The sequence below is a fragment of the Aspergillus welwitschiae genome (assembly GCF_003344945.1).
Source record: "Aspergillus welwitschiae strain CBS 139.54b unplaced genomic scaffold BDQ94scaffold_24, whole genome shotgun sequence".
In the NCBI taxonomy this organism is placed as follows: domain Eukaryota; kingdom Fungi; phylum Ascomycota; class Eurotiomycetes; order Eurotiales; family Aspergillaceae; genus Aspergillus; species Aspergillus welwitschiae.
Window position 1 is genome coordinate 350,734 of NW_020798718.1, and position 16,592 is coordinate 367,325.

At 49.4% G+C, this 16,592-nt stretch overlaps 7 protein-coding genes across 7 annotated transcripts; 3 read left to right on the forward strand and 4 right to left on the reverse strand.

Moving 5' to 3' along the window:
- Positions 1 to 423: 423 nt before the first annotated feature.
- On the reverse strand, positions 424 to 1,578 carry BDQ94DRAFT_172176 (uncharacterized protein; the record flags this gene model as incomplete). The annotated part of the gene is made up of 4 exons (XM_026771910.1): positions 424 to 1,010; positions 1,064 to 1,154; positions 1,230 to 1,359; positions 1,421 to 1,578. The coding sequence occupies 4 exons, from the start codon at positions 1,576 to 1,578 to the stop codon at positions 424 to 426; spliced, it is 966 nt and encodes a 321-aa protein (XP_026624430.1).
- A 1,261-nt stretch (positions 1,579 to 2,839) lies between these two features.
- On the forward strand, positions 2,840 to 4,152 carry BDQ94DRAFT_61178 (CIA30 family protein). The gene is made up of 3 exons (XM_026776165.1): positions 2,840 to 2,985; positions 3,055 to 3,288; positions 3,356 to 4,152. Exons 1-3 carry the CDS (start codon positions 2,898 to 2,900, stop codon positions 4,075 to 4,077), a joined length of 1,044 nt encoding a protein of 347 aa, XP_026624431.1. The 5' UTR covers positions 2,840 to 2,897; the 3' UTR covers positions 4,078 to 4,152.
- A 75-nt stretch (positions 4,153 to 4,227) lies between these two features.
- On the reverse strand, positions 4,228 to 6,642 carry BDQ94DRAFT_160677 (phosphoribosylaminoimidazolesuccinocarboxamide synthase; the record flags this gene model as incomplete). The annotated part of the gene is made up of 5 exons (XM_026769247.1): positions 4,228 to 4,604; positions 4,669 to 5,044; positions 5,119 to 5,235; positions 5,599 to 6,234; positions 6,268 to 6,642. 5 exons carry the CDS (start codon positions 6,640 to 6,642, stop codon positions 4,228 to 4,230), a joined length of 1,881 nt encoding a protein of 626 aa, XP_026624432.1.
- Positions 6,643 to 7,959: 1,317 nt separating this feature from the next.
- Positions 7,960 to 8,329, forward strand: BDQ94DRAFT_172180 (uncharacterized protein; the record flags this gene model as incomplete). Its single annotated transcript, XM_026771911.1, has 2 exons — positions 7,960 to 8,154; positions 8,306 to 8,329. 2 exons carry the CDS (start codon positions 7,960 to 7,962, stop codon positions 8,327 to 8,329), a joined length of 219 nt encoding a protein of 72 aa, XP_026624433.1.
- Positions 8,330 to 9,410: 1,081 nt separating this feature from the next.
- BDQ94DRAFT_180456 (mating-type protein MAT alpha 1) lies at positions 9,411 to 10,606 on the reverse strand (the record flags this gene model as incomplete). The annotated part of the gene is made up of 2 exons (XM_026773623.1): positions 9,411 to 10,266; positions 10,318 to 10,606. 2 exons carry the CDS (start codon positions 10,604 to 10,606, stop codon positions 9,449 to 9,451), a joined length of 1,107 nt encoding a protein of 368 aa, XP_026624434.1. The 3' UTR covers positions 9,411 to 9,448.
- A 2,043-nt stretch (positions 10,607 to 12,649) lies between these two features.
- On the reverse strand, positions 12,650 to 15,229 carry BDQ94DRAFT_147369 (DNA-(apurinic or apyrimidinic site) lyase APN2). Its single transcript, XM_026767008.1, has 6 exons — positions 14,984 to 15,229; positions 14,921 to 14,933; positions 14,823 to 14,868; positions 14,641 to 14,773; positions 13,881 to 14,590; positions 12,650 to 13,827 (listed from the first exon to the last, which is right to left on the reverse strand). The coding sequence occupies exons 1-6, from the start codon at positions 15,009 to 15,011 to the stop codon at positions 12,877 to 12,879; spliced, it is 1,881 nt and encodes a 626-aa protein (XP_026624435.1). The 5' UTR covers positions 15,012 to 15,229; the 3' UTR covers positions 12,650 to 12,876.
- A 233-nt stretch (positions 15,230 to 15,462) lies between these two features.
- Positions 15,463 to 16,448, forward strand: BDQ94DRAFT_61217 (cytochrome c oxidase subunit VIa). Its single transcript, XM_026776166.1, has 5 exons — positions 15,463 to 15,733; positions 15,813 to 15,837; positions 15,898 to 16,057; positions 16,126 to 16,133; positions 16,216 to 16,448. The coding sequence occupies exons 1-5, from the start codon at positions 15,547 to 15,549 to the stop codon at positions 16,259 to 16,261; spliced, it is 426 nt and encodes a 141-aa protein (XP_026624436.1). The 5' UTR covers positions 15,463 to 15,546; the 3' UTR covers positions 16,262 to 16,448.
- The last annotated feature ends 144 nt before the right edge of the window (positions 16,449 to 16,592 follow it).

A 16,592-nucleotide genomic window follows, 5' to 3' on the forward strand; every position in this document is an offset into this window, starting at 1 on the left:
TTTTTTTTTTTTTTTTTTTTTTTTTTTTTTTTTTTTTTTTTTTTTTTTTTTTTTTTTTTTTTTTTTTTTTTTTTTTTTTTTTTTTTTTTTTTTACCCTCACAATTAGATAGAATATAAATCAGTTAACAGTTAGTAGTGATGGTCAGGCTCTTACGCAGTTTTTCAGATGGACAGTATAGTGAGAGTCGAGTATATAAATTATTGAATTTATTTAATCTCTTCCCTCAACACCGCGATTAGCTGCTCCGTCTTCCAGCAACAGCACTTCATTGAGGATAACAATGTACTATTGCAGCAGGAATATATGTTTATGCAGCCAATACATGTTTCAAAATAGATGAGAGGGGATATAAGACTACTAACATCTTCATTATTCTCATTATATACACAATACCTCGTATTCTTATCCCAACCATTAGCAATCAGTCTGGCTTGGACGTCAGCGCAGGCAACAAGCCTTGATCCCGGGCCTCTTCCTCCAACTCCAAGATGAGTTCACGGGTGGTCTCATCGCTGAGGTCAACCCCCCGCAACCTTTTCACTTCGTTAACGTAGTCCCTGACTGTGCGGCCGGTAGATAGTGGCATGTCGCAGGGAAGGTTGGACCGGTTGTCCTTGATATACTCCTCCTCCCTTTCTTGATCGGCCTCGCATGCTACTACTCCATCGCAGCCGGGTGTCGTAGGCTGTGTGTCAAGGGTGTTGCTCGATAGGGAAGAAGTGTAGGAAGAGGAATGTGGCGTATATGCGTTGAGGGCTTGTGGTGATAATGTGTGATGAGTAGGGCATGAGGATAGGGGAGGTAAGGTACCAGAGACAGGAGGGGGAGGGGGAGGAGGGGGTATATAAAGGCTACCATATACTGGTAGAGCCGGTGACCAGCTATACATCATAGCAGGCTCATACGCGATGGGCTGGCAGGATGGTATAGCCATAGAGGGTATATAAAGTGGCGAGGTGGTTATCCCAGCCCTTTCTTCGCGATGCACCACCGGCTCTACACGGTTTCCTGTGATACTGTCAGACAGGGGACTACTTGTAGAGTCAACAAGGAAGCCATACTGAGGCCATTTGCGGCCTGTACTCTCAGAGGACGACCTCTGAGGAAAATATTATGGTGCTGCCTGATAGCTGCTTGAGCGTGGGACCTTTCCTGTAAGCAAAGTGGGTTAATTCTGCTCATACTATAGAGTGTACAAAACGGTCGCTAGCGCAAAGGGTAGATTACTGTGAACTGCACCCAACCGCTAAAAAGACCAGTCTTTCCTTCGCGAACCTGCGCCCAGCACGTACCGAACTGGAAGAGGAGCTGCTCCAGTTCGTGCCGGAGGATTTCCGGACAGACACCCCTGGAGAGACTAGACAGCGTTAGGATTCTAGGAGTGGTGGGAGAGATGCGTCATGAAGAGTCGTTCTTACTTTCCCACATGTACGCAGGCATCCGTGGGAAGGATGAACTGGGCGTTTTCCCTGGTAATCTGAAGTGATTGTGGCTGATGCCCAGGAGAAGAGAAGGATGGATTCCACAGCTGAGACTGGGGAGTTGACGGGTGGGTGGCGAAGAACAAGGCAGCCATGACGACTGTTGTACTACACCTTTTTACAATAATTAAGGTAGTATATGGGTTAAAGATTAATAAAGAGGCGAGTATATCTGGCTTATTGCAGAACAAGCAGAGAATAGATTGTTAGACAACAGCCAGGGCGATAGAAAGTATTCTGATGAGAGTAGAACGGAGAGAGTGGTGAGGGAGAGAAGAGAACAGGGAAGGTCAAGGGAAGTGCCGTTTCCTCGCAGCGGTATGGAAAAGGCAGCTTCCTGCCTGTGATGTGAGGACGAGGTTATGGACCCTCGCAAAAGCACGGGAGCTACTAATTCAACTTGTCAAATGCTTTGGACACAACTGTGCGGTCGAACGGCGTAAGTCTCTGTATATGCTTCAAGCGATAATATGAATACTTGACATGAAGCACCCTGGCGATTTACTCGCTGTTTTGGCATGTTTGTGGCTCGCCAAATACAGCAGATTGAAATCATTGGTAATATTTGAATCACCCCCAGAAGATGCCAGTATATCAAGAGAGCAACAGGCTGTTGTAGTTGAAAGTAATCCTCCTTGATGATAGCCCCATGAGATACCGAAACCACACATCCATCAAGTAATACCTCTGACGCTTTCTCGCTGTTCAGATCGACTCCAAAGAAATGCACAATATCCACCTCGTCGTTTGACTTGGTGCTCACTCTTTCTTATTGGCCAACAACCGATGTATGCGCTCGCCAGATGATTGGAGGGATACCCGCATATCGTGACTGTTGATCCTCTCACCGCTTCGGATTCTGCCAGCAGAACGAGAATGGCGACTCGACGCCTGTTATGAGGTGTTGCTATGTGCCTACACAGGATTTATGTGTAGGCCAAGTCTTACTATATAGCTCAAATATATTGCGGCCAATTTGCTCGCTATATGCAGTGGGCTATATTGTAGACTAGAGCCCATCCCAGGTAGATTTACCGGTCTTTTAATACCACGCCCCGGGACATTTGCTGCTCTCAAGGTAGTCCCTAAAAGAACCAGTCAGTACTGTATGTCAAAATAATAGAACACCGCAGATACAACTATTATACTCACCTTCATGTTTGCATTGCTAGAGTCAGTCTATTGCCTGCCATCTTAGAATCAAAGCCACCGAAGACAGCTAGCCTGTCGATTCCCCTAAGCGGTGAGACCCTTGAACCACCGAGACCGGATACTCTTCTGCCTCAGGCATGCACGGCCAGCGAAATTCCGACGTCATGCGCAGGTCCGAGAATCTCCTCGACGCATCGCCGCGGCATTTCATTCCAGCACCAACATCCCCCAATCGGCTTGATTTCTATCTATCCAAGCCAACATGTTTCCCACGGCCCGATGCCTAGCTGCAAAGCCATCCGGCTTCCTCAAACGCAGCGTCGAGGAATTCGGTCGTCTGTCCCGAATCGGTGCGCTCCTCTCCACATACACTAGCCAAGCTATCGATAAACTGATTGATAAATATTTCCAATGACCAGCCTGGAACAGCGAAGCCCTCCACACCCCAACCAAGCCCTACGTCCTCCTCGACTTCGAAGATGAGTCGTCCGTCGCCGGCTGCAAGACCATGGCCGACCGCGTCGTCGGAGGTTACAGCACCGCCAGTCTCGACTACGTCCCGGCCGACGCGGCCACGAACAGTCCGGCACATGCTCGATTCCATGGAAGTATCTCGACTAAGCTTCCTAAGAACTGGCGCGTTGAGCGGACAGGTTCATACCTCCCCTCTTCCTTTTCTATACTGAGAATAACTTGAACTGATGATATTCTTAACAATAGGCTACGCCGCCTTCCGCAACCACGACCGCGGCCTCTGGCTCTTCGGTCGCCTCTACTGGGACGTCGACCCGTACACGTACCTCGCACTACGAGTAAAGTCCGACGGCCGTCGATACACCGTCAACATCCAGACGGATTCCATTGTCGACACCGATATCCACCAACACCGTCTATACACGCGGCATCATCGCGTGCAGCCCTCTTTCTCTACCTCGCACGCCGACTCCTCCGATCTAGCGGACCAGCTGTACCCCAATGGCAGCATCCCCGCTGCTTTGTCTGATATCCCGCCCGAGAGCATTGTCATGGGTAGTGGTAGTTCGAGTGCCACGACCTCTGGAGGCACGGGATGGGAGACGATCCTGTTGCCGTTCAACTCGTTTGTGCGCACAAATCACGGTATGGTGGTTGAGCCGCAGACGTCGATCATTCGGCAGAGGATTAAGAGTGTGGGCATTGGGTTGACGGATCGTGTGGAGGGGCCGTATGATTTGAGGATTCAGAAGATTTGGGCGACGAATGGTATGAGTGAGGCGGAGATTGAGGAGGAGAGGAGGATTTGTGGGGCGGATGCGTTGCCTGTTGATGAGGGCGTGAAGACGGGCTGGACCGGTGAGGTGGCTGGTAAGGGACAGAGTCAGAGGGAGAGTGTGAAGGAGACGGCGCAGGGAGAGCCCAAGGCGAAGGGGTTGAAGGGGTTGAAGGATGAGTGGGAGGCGTAGGGATGCAGGAAAGTAACTAACTTGATACCATATCTAGATTGTACAAAACAATAATATACCTTTCTAGTGCCTAACTAGTATGCCATTTCCCATTTTCTATCCTCATTTTTGAAAGAAATCATACAATTGCAGTCCACCAGGACCTGACAATTAGTTACCCCCGGTGATCTTCTCCCACGCCTCCTTATACTTCTCACTAGTCTTCTCCGCAATCTCGTCAGTCATCCTCACGCCCTCCTTGCCCTTCAATCCCTCCTTCACCAACCAATCGCGGAGGAACTGCTTGTCGAAACTGGCCTGACCACGTCCAATCTCATAGGTATCCTTGGGCCAGAACCGCGACGAATCCGGCGTCAGCACCTCATCAGCAAGCACCACCTCGCCCGTCTCCTCATCAACACCGAACTCGAACTTGGTATCGGCGATGATGACACCGCGGGAGAGCGCATACTCGTGGGCGATCTTGTACAGCTGAACGGACAGAGAGGCGACAGTAGCGGCGTATTTCTCTCCGATGATTTCAACGGCTACACCAACAATTAGCTTTTCTTCTTCTCTTCCCAACATAATAATAGAAGGAAGGAGTAATACCCTTATCCGGATGAATGTTCTCATCATGCTCGCCCAACTCCGCCTTGGTACTAGGGGTGTAAATCGGTCCATCGGGGAACGCCTCACTCTCCCTCAACCCCGCCTTGACAGGAAGGCCATGCACTGTGCCGTGAGTCTGGTACTCCTTCCACGCGGAGCCGGTGATGTAACCGCGCACGATCGCCTCAATGGGCAGGATGCGGAGCTTGCGGACCTGCATGCTGCGGTTCTGGAGGACCGGGCGCAAAGACTCGGGGATTTGTGGGGGCAGGTCGAGGGTCAGGAAGTGCGTGCGGAGGGTGGGGAGAGCGGTGGTGAGCACTTCGAACCATTTGCGGGTGCAGAGGGTGAGGAGGATGCCTTTGTTGGGGATGCCCTGGTCATTATTTCGTTAGTATTGGTTGGTATGTGTAGAGGAATAGAGAATTGGGGTATAGGGATGGGGCATACATTTTCCATGATCACATCGTAGGCGGAGATGCGGTCGGTCGCGATGAAGAGGAGGGTTTTGTCGTCGATCTCGTACAGGTCGCGCACTTTGCCACGCGCAATGAGGGGGAGGGCGCCCTGGAGGTCGGTTTGGGTGTATGCGGTGGCCATTGTTTGGGGTGGAATGGAGACAATGGATGGATGAGAGGGGCGTGGATAAAGAAGAAGTTTGAAAGAAATGAAGGCTAGAGAAAGTTAGTAGTTTAGAGGTTAGTTTGGGGACGCATGGAGGGGTTCGTGGGGGAGTCATACTTTGGACGCCCGCAATTGGTTGATTGATAAGAGCCAGCGGGGTTTGCTGCCTGAGGCAGATATATCTACCATATAGTGGAGGTAAACAGCATGATAGTCATGCGAGTAGTAAGTAGAGAATGGCTATGTTACTCATTATTCCATTAATCTACCTACCTCATAAATCCAGTTGTGATGTTACAATTACACCTCTCGCGTAGCCTCTCTTTTCCGGATATAATCCTCCCGCTCAGCAGCCCAGTCCGGATTCACCACCGACAGCGCAACTGCTTCTGTGCCAGACACACACACATCAGGATCAATGGTACGAACCTTGGCATGTTTATGTAGGCGCAAGCCATCCTCCTCCACCAGTCCTTTAGTCTCAAACCTCTCCAGCATCTCCGACCCCTCCGGGTCCGCAATATCCTTCAACAACTGCCAGAACTGATCATCCGACGTGCTCCACAACACCTTCTCGTGGATCCGTTCTTCGTGAACAAGATTCCCTATCAACTGCCCAGTCCCTCTGTACATCTCAACATGTGTCGGGTTAGACCACACCTCCCGATCCGCAACCAGATACGCCCGGGCAAGGTCTAGTGCCGCCTGCGGATCCCCAAGCACAAGCATTCGATTCGGGGACAATGCATCAGGGAAAGCTTTCAGACTTGCGACGACCCTGTGCGCATCACTCAGCTGGAGTATCCCAAACGCAACTATATCCCGCAGGGCGTAATCGAGTCTGTCTGCGCAGAGATGGGGTGCCGCCATTTCAACAAGCGGGTACTGCTCTTCATCCAAGACAGTCTGCGGAACGCCATGTTTGGTCAGGATCTTGGGAATCTGCGTCGTACGAATATACCGTGCTTTATGGACTTCGTGGTAACTCTCCTCGCCTGGTTTTGAAAGCGCCCAGTCAACCACATGGCTGAGTACGGTGTGGCTAATGTCGTGCAGAAGAGCGGTTACCTGTTCTTCGACGCTTCCCCCGGCGATGCGGACGAGCAGGAATGCCCCGACGGAATGCTCGAAGCGCGTGATCTTAACTTGCCTGGGTAGGAGCCCGAGGTGTCCGGTTACACCATGCTGGCAGATGCCAATCAGTCGACGAAGATCGGGCGACTGGAGCAGGTCGACCAGGATGGGCTCGGTAATGGAGTGGTCACCATAGAGGGAGTCGCGGATGATGATGGTGCCGGATGCGGGGGACTCGTGAGTCTGGAAGTGCCCCGCCTTTAGTGCGGGGGCCATTTGTTGTCAGTGCTTCCGCCGATAGTCAAGGGGTTCGATTCAAGTAATGATGTTTCGATGAAGCTATGTATATGTTGAGCTTGATCTTGTGCTCGTATCGCTGCCGAAGTCTTTCAGGAAAAAGTGTTGCAGCGCGTTTGTTTACGGGAAGCTGAGGGGGAAAACAATGACCGGGAAACTCCCAGTTAATGTCATCTCCCCCGGTCACATGGCCGGCTGCTGATGATCCCGACTGACTTGCTTTTTGTTTATTTCGGTGATGGAAAGTTCTATCGCTTCTATATCGATCGCTCACGAGGAGCTTCTCCCTGCATAATAACTATGGGGCCTAGGGTCTCGACGCAAGGGAGAGCAATATCAGCTTTGCAATGGTTGAGATCATGGCAGAAGGCACCTAGTTAGCTGCATGGATCTCTAGTCGCTTACTACGATTGATTCTCAGAATCATATATTTTTAATACTATAACTCAAATACTAACGTACTGGTCTGAGACTAATCACTGTGAGGAAAGTAGATCATTGTTGATTGATATTCACACCTCCTTTGCAGCCTGATGAGCACGCATGGGCTATCGGAAACATCTCGAACACTCGTAGGGTTGTGGATCTATCCTATCTCATAAATCCTTTGCTTCTTCAAGTTCTTCGAGTTATGACACGCGCCGAAGAATGGGGAATTTTCGACCACATAGCAAAAGCCGCCATTATCCACTGTAAAATCGATGTGTACAAGGACAGAGGCGCAAAAGCTTACACTTTCTATACCACTCTAGCGTCACCTACATCTGTGCTTACGTGAATTTCTGATCGTACTCACAATGTAAACGCCATATTTATGTTTTCTACATTGACTACTAATCAGTAGATGTTGGCACGGAGTGCAAGAACAGGGCAGATCTGAATATGAATTCGATCGCAGAACATGTCAATTTCTGAATGAAGAAGGATTTCACAAGGAATCAGTTCATGCCCAGACAATGATGCCTTCTTGATACGAGATACGTGTCGTACTACTGTACCATGTGGAGGATGCTTACGTTGCCCAGCTAGCTAGATGGTGTCCACCGTCTGCTCGAATAATGAACTGTAGACGTCGGGGCTATCACGAGGCCAGATGAAAATCCAGACATGTTGATATTATTTCGAATACAATAAGTCAATAAGATGGTATAGGAATGATGATTCAAAACTTCCAGCCAATTAAGTTGACAGGTGTTCTGCATTTTGGCACCAGCGTACCGGACGTCAATACGTCAGCACTCCCATAGCCAGTAAATCCGCGCGTTTGCGTGATATCTAGACCGATTCATGCTCGAAATGGAGGAGACAGGCCACATCGACTGGCTCTATGGCGTTGGGAAACCCGAGACAGCCACTGGCGCCCCTGTAGTGGTGGCCGGCAAGGAGGTTGAACGAAGCGTTCGGAAAACGCGAGTTAGGCTCGAAACAAAAGTACTGCAGAAGTATGGATCGCTGATCTTGCAGGACCAAGTTCAGTTCACGGACCAAGAGGTATGGAAAGAAACAGCATCTAGCAACTACTAGTGGCCATCCGGGAATCCAAACAGCAAGCCTCTGGGACCCTCAACCTATGGTGGAAGCATAACAACAGCACTTGGGGATCCACAGATCCTCATCCGGTCGCTGATTGCTGAACCTGTAGGAGTGGGATTTCCGGCGCCTCTAGACCTGAACAGTGGACACGGACTGCCCCATTGCTGCTCCGGTCCGCATCCGTTGGTCACAATGGCGGGACTTTGCCTCTTTGTCCGTGAGGAAGTCAGTCGAGCGTGCAGAAAGTCGGCTGGTTGGCGATGGAGGCAGACGAACTGAGGGGTCATGTCCAATTCCGTCCCGGTGGCGCCGCGTTGTGCCTTCTCGCCCGTGGCTCCTCCGCCTTGTTTCTTTGTTGTCACTCGCAACCGTGCAGCGAGATGGAAAGTCACCTGTTCACGTTATATCTGCATCGCGAGTTACCGAGATAACTGTGTCGGACTCATGGGCGGACACGGAGGAGTTCGGAGGGTCGGATATCGTCACGCTGAACAGCTAAATGTCGGACGGCGCGTCCATGCCATTCGTGGAGGGTGGCATACAGAGTTCATTAAATCGACCTGGTCCAGGTGCCCCTGTCTTGGATGCACTCTCATCTACTATGTTTTGGAGGCCCTGTCGGCTGCATCATGTGGCTGTGTGGAAGTTTATTCTGCATTGATGTATCTATCTCCTAACATGAACATGATGTACCGTCCAGATTATAGAGTTTTCCCCCTTTCCACCATATTTCCCAGCGACACGGTCTGGGTATAGAAATATAAACAGGTATCTTTTGTAACATCACGGTAACATAATACCGTGCTCTGAGAATTTCGATTCTAACATGCATAAAATGTGTGGATTGAGACCACTGTCCAGATGGCTATCTCTTCAGGACTTCGATCTGGGATGCGGTGGAAAGACGACAAACTGATGAATTTTCATAGCGTCGCTAGGACCCTGATAGTCGGTTGATGCGACATCAAATATATCTTCGGACCATTGAGCTGTTCGCTAATGTAGCGTTGAGGTCCATATTTGCCCCAGATAGTCCAAAACATTTCCGTGATCGTTTTTCGTGTGTCGTACTGAATATCGGAGGAACCTCAAGAATAACACTTGGGCATAGATCTGTGGGCTGAGTATCGGGAAGTTAATCAACTTGTTCCGTCGACGTTCGCAGAGCAAGGCGAGTGAAAATGGTGCCACCCTCATAGTGGACGTGGGAAACACTGATGACCAGACGCAACCGTTATCGAAAGCGTGCAAATCATAGGTTGAGGTAATGGTCGATATTGATATTCGCCATCGGATCCGGGACACAAGGATCATGCGGGGGAAGTGTACATTGGCCGGCTGAAACATATGATGGTAACATAGCTGGGTTTTCACCCCAAAGATTGAGCATCCCGTCGTCAATCTCATATTCGTTTGCAACTATAGGCCCCCGCTCATAGAGTTGGTAACCACGGCCGTGAAGTACTTCAGATTCACCAAGCGATGCTTCTGCAAGCATCGTTCCCATGTCACCAGGACTTGGTGAGAAGTTCTGGGGAAATGTGCTTTCTACAGCAGCATTCCCATCGCAGTCACCAGTAACAACAGTATTATTTCCATTAATTTGAATACTGTTATTTTCGTGGATAATCAAGGTTGGCTGGGCAGCGAAAGCCATAACAGGCGCGTTTTTGTTATGGTCTGTTTTTTTCTTGCATTTGTCTCGGGATACATAGCCTGTATCGTAACAATTTTTGACAATATCATCGACTGAATAGTTTGTTGAGAGCTCAGCTTCAGGAGTAGCTGTAATCTTAACCTTAGCCATGGTGTACTGCTGCTGGCCGTCGACATTCAGCTCCCAGCCCATTATGTCAAGGTAGCGGTCCGGCTCGATAATGCCAATGAGGTTGGCGTTGAGTTTCAGAAACGTTTCAAGGGAGACTCCATTATCATGGTCATCGCGAATGATGGAGTATGCCTTGGCTACGATGGCCCATTTAGCTTTGAAAGGGTCGTTCTGCCACAAGAAGCGAAGGATGCCCGACTTCGCTTTCTGAGTAAGGTCTGGAAACATGACTGAATAATAACCTAATAATCGTTAGCCGATGTACATGCATGAGATGGAAGTGTATAGAATACTTCTGAAAGCAATGAAACTGTTCAGTGGCCGCCGTTTCCCATCCTGAGGTCGCTTGCCTCGCGTTTGATGAGAACGTTGGTTTGTACTGCCCTGAACGGCCGACTCATTATTGGTGTCCAGAGGGGGTTTCGATCTTGCAGTAGATTGCTCATTTTCGTGCGCGACCTGGTTGTTGGCCTTGGCTCGGGTGTCCTGAAGATACCTGAGGAGCTCTTCGAGTTGCTGGGGGGGCATTGTGAGGAGGAATGCGTTGAAAGCACGCTGAAGAGGTGAAGTGGTGGCATCCATATCGAACGTATATAGAGAGCTTTTTCTCAATACCAGCTAATGCTTAGGTACTTCGAGGTCTCAGCTAGAGACAGAATAAGAAGACCGATGATGAGGACATTGAGGGAGTCTGGGACCTCTGCTCTGAAGACGTTTGGATAGAGGGGGAAAGAAGTACTTAACACAATGAGAACCCTAGTGTTAAACACATAAACTAGCGTCATGTAGATACTGGTCCCAGGATAATAACAAAGATGGTAAGTTGTCTCTGCGATGAGTGTATTCTTTCACGGAAATTACCTGTATGATCCATTCACGAACTAAGTTTCACGGACATCAGGTGGCGCATGTTGTAAATCTTCAAAGAGTTTCGAACTGACCAGTCGGATCATACTAATAGATAGGCCAGACGAATCAGGCCCCACATAATTTGATTAAGTCCGTGCATCACCATAATTGTACTATATCCTCTTTGTGCTATTCCACTGCTATATCCAGATTTCAGATGAAGTATATCACAGCAATTGCCCATAGAGCACCAGCTGTAAGTATGGCATGTAATGCAGTGTCCTCAAAAGCATTGTTGCTGTCAAATAGGAATTGTTATCGCCCCATTTTCTGGGCTAAATTATAGGTATGCCAATTATGAGCCAGCAACAATTCATTGCCCCCGATATAAGAACAAATCCCCAACATTCATTTTGGGGGTCCAGCTAAATAGAGAACTTGGAAACCTCAAAGTCGAGCCCCGGATCCTGACCCATAGAATCATCAGAAGGCACATAGAAGCGCATCATATCCACAAATAACACCAAGCAAACTGTCGGAAAAGAATGTGTCGAATATGATCCCACGAATATTCCATGCAAACGATGATGGACAATTTGCCGGATCTTCCAACTGCCAGCATCAAGCCCAACAGATATCATTGACCCATGTATACAGCTGAATTTGCATGGGTTTCAAGGAGATGATGTATATCTTTAAAAAACAAAATACGCCAATTGCGTACCATGGGAATATGAGATCTAGCAACTTGGCCCCAAGTGCCATGCCTTTGCTATTGAGTGCCTACTTCTCTCTAGATACAGAGAGATTGGGATCGTCAATCTGACAGGTTCAGATCAGCATCGGCGAAGAACCGGGAAGTATACATAGCTGATCTTGAGAACTACGAAATTTCCAAGCCATATGGACCCGAGGTCTGTCGAGATAGAGGAGCCCTATTGACTTCAATTATGCTGGTTCATGCCCTTTCCCTCACTTATAAGTTTCAACTTTCAGCGTAAGCATTCAGACTATAAGTTTCCTGCGATCCATATAGCCTCACCCCTGGTAATCAGCTCCTCTTCTCTGGCATAACTATCTACTCTTTTCTTGGGGTTCTTCTGTGGTCATTGGATATTCGTGAACGGAAAATGACAAATGGGAGATCGCAACACTATCCATAACAGAATGGCATTATTGTCAGATACCGACTTCTTCTTTCTTTCTTTTCCCCTCTTCCTAACATACCACTCCCCGATGGCCTCGCGCCCATAATGTCCAAGTAGTGTCTATCTCACGCTCAATCACACCGGCACGTAACTTACAATACAGATTTAACACGGCCATGGGCCCTAAGAACAAAACCGACCCCCTGTATTTCTGTGACCCACCAACTAAGTCCTATTCTGTGACACCATCTGGAGAAATTAGGAGTCGACATAAACCTGTAATATCTATTAAATGACTAGTAATTTACCGGGCTGAAGAGACATAGAGAGGCCGGGGGCTGGTGAAGTGTTACTTCATCGAGAAATGTCTGGACCCACTAATAAGCGATACTATGAGAGAATTGAGCTGGGCCTTTATCTTGAGGGGACAGAATGTGTTTGGAGCAGCAATATTCACTAGACAGACTGAAGGCGAGAGGTATTTTGTTGTCTTGTTGATACAGGGCAGGCAAGCAGACAGTAATTTTATCTAAAAGGGTCTGTTGCTGCAGTTGTGGGTAGACGAAGGGGTCCTATGAGTTGGGGAGGCTTGCTGCTACGAGGCACCAGACGCTTAGCCGAGACTTGTTACCATTACTCATTCAGTAGTTATGGGTGCACTGCGTGTATGATAATAGCTGAGGAACAAACAGAGAGTAGGCTGTAAGCTGAAATTCTGACAACGTAACTTGTTCGGCGTCTGTCGCATCAAGTGCGCGTCGTGTTGGCGAACATTGTCACTATCGACAGCAATGGCTACCTTACGATATTATAGAGCATAATCTGCGACAGTGTTTCATTCGTTGCTGTGGCTACCTACGATGCCGAAGAATTCCAATCACTTGCCCAAATAAATGTCGGACAGCGCCATTGCGTACCTTTCTCCTTGTTGCCGCTGGGTCCAAGAGGCCGAGGACAAATCCAAAAGGATCGGCCACAGTTGATGCCAGGCTTTTTAGTTGTCAGACTAATGCATGGCTCCTGGTGGCCCTCGCAAAGGGGGGCGCGCTTTTTGGAAAATAGCTTCGACCAATCTTCCTTGCTCGCGATTGGGTCGACGAATGTGTCATCATCTGTGGGGGTGTCTGATGTCGTCGACACCGGTGGATTGGTCTCCTTTATGGAGCCTGTAGTCACGACCGCCGCAGTTTGCTCCTCGTCTAGTGCTTTTGACTCTGCCGAGGAAACAATCTTGGATGGGGATGCAGGTAGTGGCATGGCACATACTCCAAGGTCGTTCGTTGGATGCTCACGGCTCTGAATGGCTGGAGAACTCTTCGGCTTGAAGAAGCCCTTCAGCGTTTTCTGTCCAGCAATCGCTGGCGCAGGTGCCAAGCCAGCAACTGATTTTGGGCGTTTAACAGGGGAGTCGTTCTTCTCGGACCGTTTACGGACAATTCCCTTCGGTTGGGGATCGTTCTTGGGAATGGCGGGGTTGGCGACTGCTACCGTTGGGGGCTTTTCGATGGCAGCTGTCGAATCATCATGACTCGAATTCGCACGAGAGAGCGTAGGGGTGCTAGCTGGCGAGCTCTGCGGGGCGTTACTGGGTCTGCGCGTGAACATGTCCTTGATGCTCCTTCGTTTGTCAAACTCCGGAATCAAGCGGCCCGAAGTCGGTAATAGATACTTCGCCATATACTCCTGTCGACGCTCACCATTTTCGAACACTCCAGGTGGGTTCATGATGTCCCGGATGTTAAGTTGCTTTCCTCCAATATTAACGGTTTCTTTGAACATCGCATACACTGGACAATGGTCGGAACCCTGTGCAGTCATGATTAGCAAGCTTTCTTCTAGGTCAGGGAAGACTATGGTACCATGAGGCCTTCTTGTATGTTTGAATCGCAGAACCACTCTTGCATATCCAAGCTACACAAGACATAGTCAATTCTTGAGCCATAATTTCCAGGACGAGCATTGATGCGCTGCTCCCAGCAGGTGTACATTCCCTTACGGCCCGGGTGAAAAGAGCGACAGATATCATGTAGAACGGGCTGTTCCCTTCCTTCTTCGCGCTCCCCAATTACCTTTCCATCTGATAGCAACTGATTGAGCACACGCCGCGCATGAGTGGACACGAACTCGTCTTCTGTCAACGTTCCTTTTCTGATAGCCTCCCCCGCATGAGCCGCATCGATCTCGCCCCGCGAGATATTTAAGTCCCCTGTCACAAACACCCTCTTTCCCATAGCTACTAAATTACGGATCCGCGCGTCCATCAGGTCAATGAAACTGCGGCGAAAAGTGTCGCGGCTCTCGTCCCGATTGGCCGGTGAATAGATGCCCAGCAGGACAAAGGCGGGAAACTCGAGAATGACACAACGTCCCTCAGAGTCTAGGGTAGCTGCGTCAACTTCAAGCTGTGACAACTGCTCGACGGTAGGATAACCACCGATCTGCTGATTCTCAGGGAGTTCCCGAAAAGAGACCGACGAGTTCGGGGGGCATAGCATCCCCGAAAGACCTTCCTCGGCGCGAATGGGAGCACATGTGGCATTGCGTGTGTAGATTACGACCCCCGAATAACCTACGGTAGTTGGTCAGTCCAGCAGTCATTAAGAGACATATCGCACATACCTTTTTTGACTCTAGGCAGACTAAAATAGCAATCCCAACCAGGCACTAGGACCATGTCATCGCGCAAGTCTTTGCGCTGGATTTTTGTTTCCTGGAAGACGACGATATCGGCCTCGAGGATGTCAAACATGGCCTTTCTGGTGTCAGTCTTCTGCTTATAGAGGGAATAATGGAAAGCATACATCGAAGGTCCGCTTGCCTCTCCATGGCTCGTAAGAGAACGGATTTCTGTATTAAGTCAGCAATGCTATCCCAGCAGGCACTAGGTAGCATCACATACCGAATCCCATTGACTGAAGACCGTTAGCATCCTTATCGCAGAGCTATGTTCGGAGAAACATACCGTTCCATGTTGTAATTCGTAACCCCATTCCGGCACTATGGATGCCAATCACACATGTCCGCCCAGGGATTACCAAATTATCCCACTCAGCGGCAATTAATAGTTATAATTCAACCACTCATATGAAGATACCACCCAGATAGGACGATACTGTCACCATTTATCCACGTCAACAGAGGTGTAGTGTAGTTACAGAGCTGCGATCTACGTCGCCAATGCAACCAGGAAAGGAAGGGAGGCGACGAGGCAACGCTGAGCCGAAGGCAGCAACAAAATAAATACCTCAGGCAACCTTTGTTCACTGGGCAAATTCTGCCTGAGGCACATTGTTTTCCCAGCGGTGCAAATGGCACGTGAGCATAGCTAACCATTCCCGTGACCGTGACATCACGCGATCTAAACCCGGCTGCTGACATAAGCACAATGAGTGCCAGCGAATCACGGGGACGCTAAACGGCTTTTGTTTCGTTAAGCCGGAAGGGCCGACGTCCGGGATAATCCCACCGTCAAAGACGTCGTCCCATCTCTCCAACGTCACTCCTGCACCCCATCCACCTCCAGCCATGTTCCCTCAGCGCAACGCCCTTCGTCTGTCTCAGCGCGCTGCCCAGCAGCTGCGTGCTGCTCCGGTTCGCTCCACCGTCCAGCGCCGTCTCAACAGCTCCGACTCCAAGCTTCCCTCTTGGGCCGTCGACAACGAATTCAACCGCGAGAGAGAGGCCGTCAAGCACCACGCTGCTGCTACCAGTGGTGCGTATTGAGATCAATTGATGCCGTGATCTTGCAAGGATGTGGTTGTGCTAACTCAATGGCTGTCTTACTGCTCCAGATCTGTGGCGCAAGCTCTCCATCTAGTATGTGGGCTAGCTATTACTACCGCAATTGACTTCTAGTAACATTCTACTTCTTCGCAGCGCCGTCATTCCTGTCCTGATTGCCGGAGGTATCAACGCCTACAACCTTTGGACTGAGCACTGGGAACACTGGGCGCACATGCCCCCGCTCGAGGAGCGTACCGAGTACCCCTACCAGAACATCCGTGTGAAGAACTTCCCCTGGGGAGACGGTGACAAGGTGCGTCCAGACATTTTACTCTCATGCAATGCCAATCTGAGTGCTGACGATTTTATTTCTTTCTCCAGACCATCTTGTAAGTTCCTTACACCCGAAATTTCCAGCGTCGGGCATAACTCGACAGTCAATAATAACGATGCCTTCTAACAAACTCACAGCTGGAACTCCGACGTCAACTACCACAACAAGGACAAGGCTACCTAAGTGCCCGCCGTTGATTATGGGAGTACAGCGTCTTTGATTGATCTTGACTGTTGACGGGAGGGGAAATCAAAAGACATGTATATTTACTGACAAAATACGCGGAAGTAAGAATAATGAGGTCAAGGCTCTCGTTGGTGGAGTTGAGATAGCGCGCCATACAATACTGCTAAGCCATTTTTCTTTTGTTGTGCTGCCTCATTGTTCCTAATGACCAGTAACGGTCGTATTGGCTTTTCTGGGTATCTCGTCTACCCGTATTACAGGAGTAAATAGGCGCAGAGGTCGACGCCAAAGACTTCGTTGGTAGTTTTGTTATTTCCTCTGCCACCTT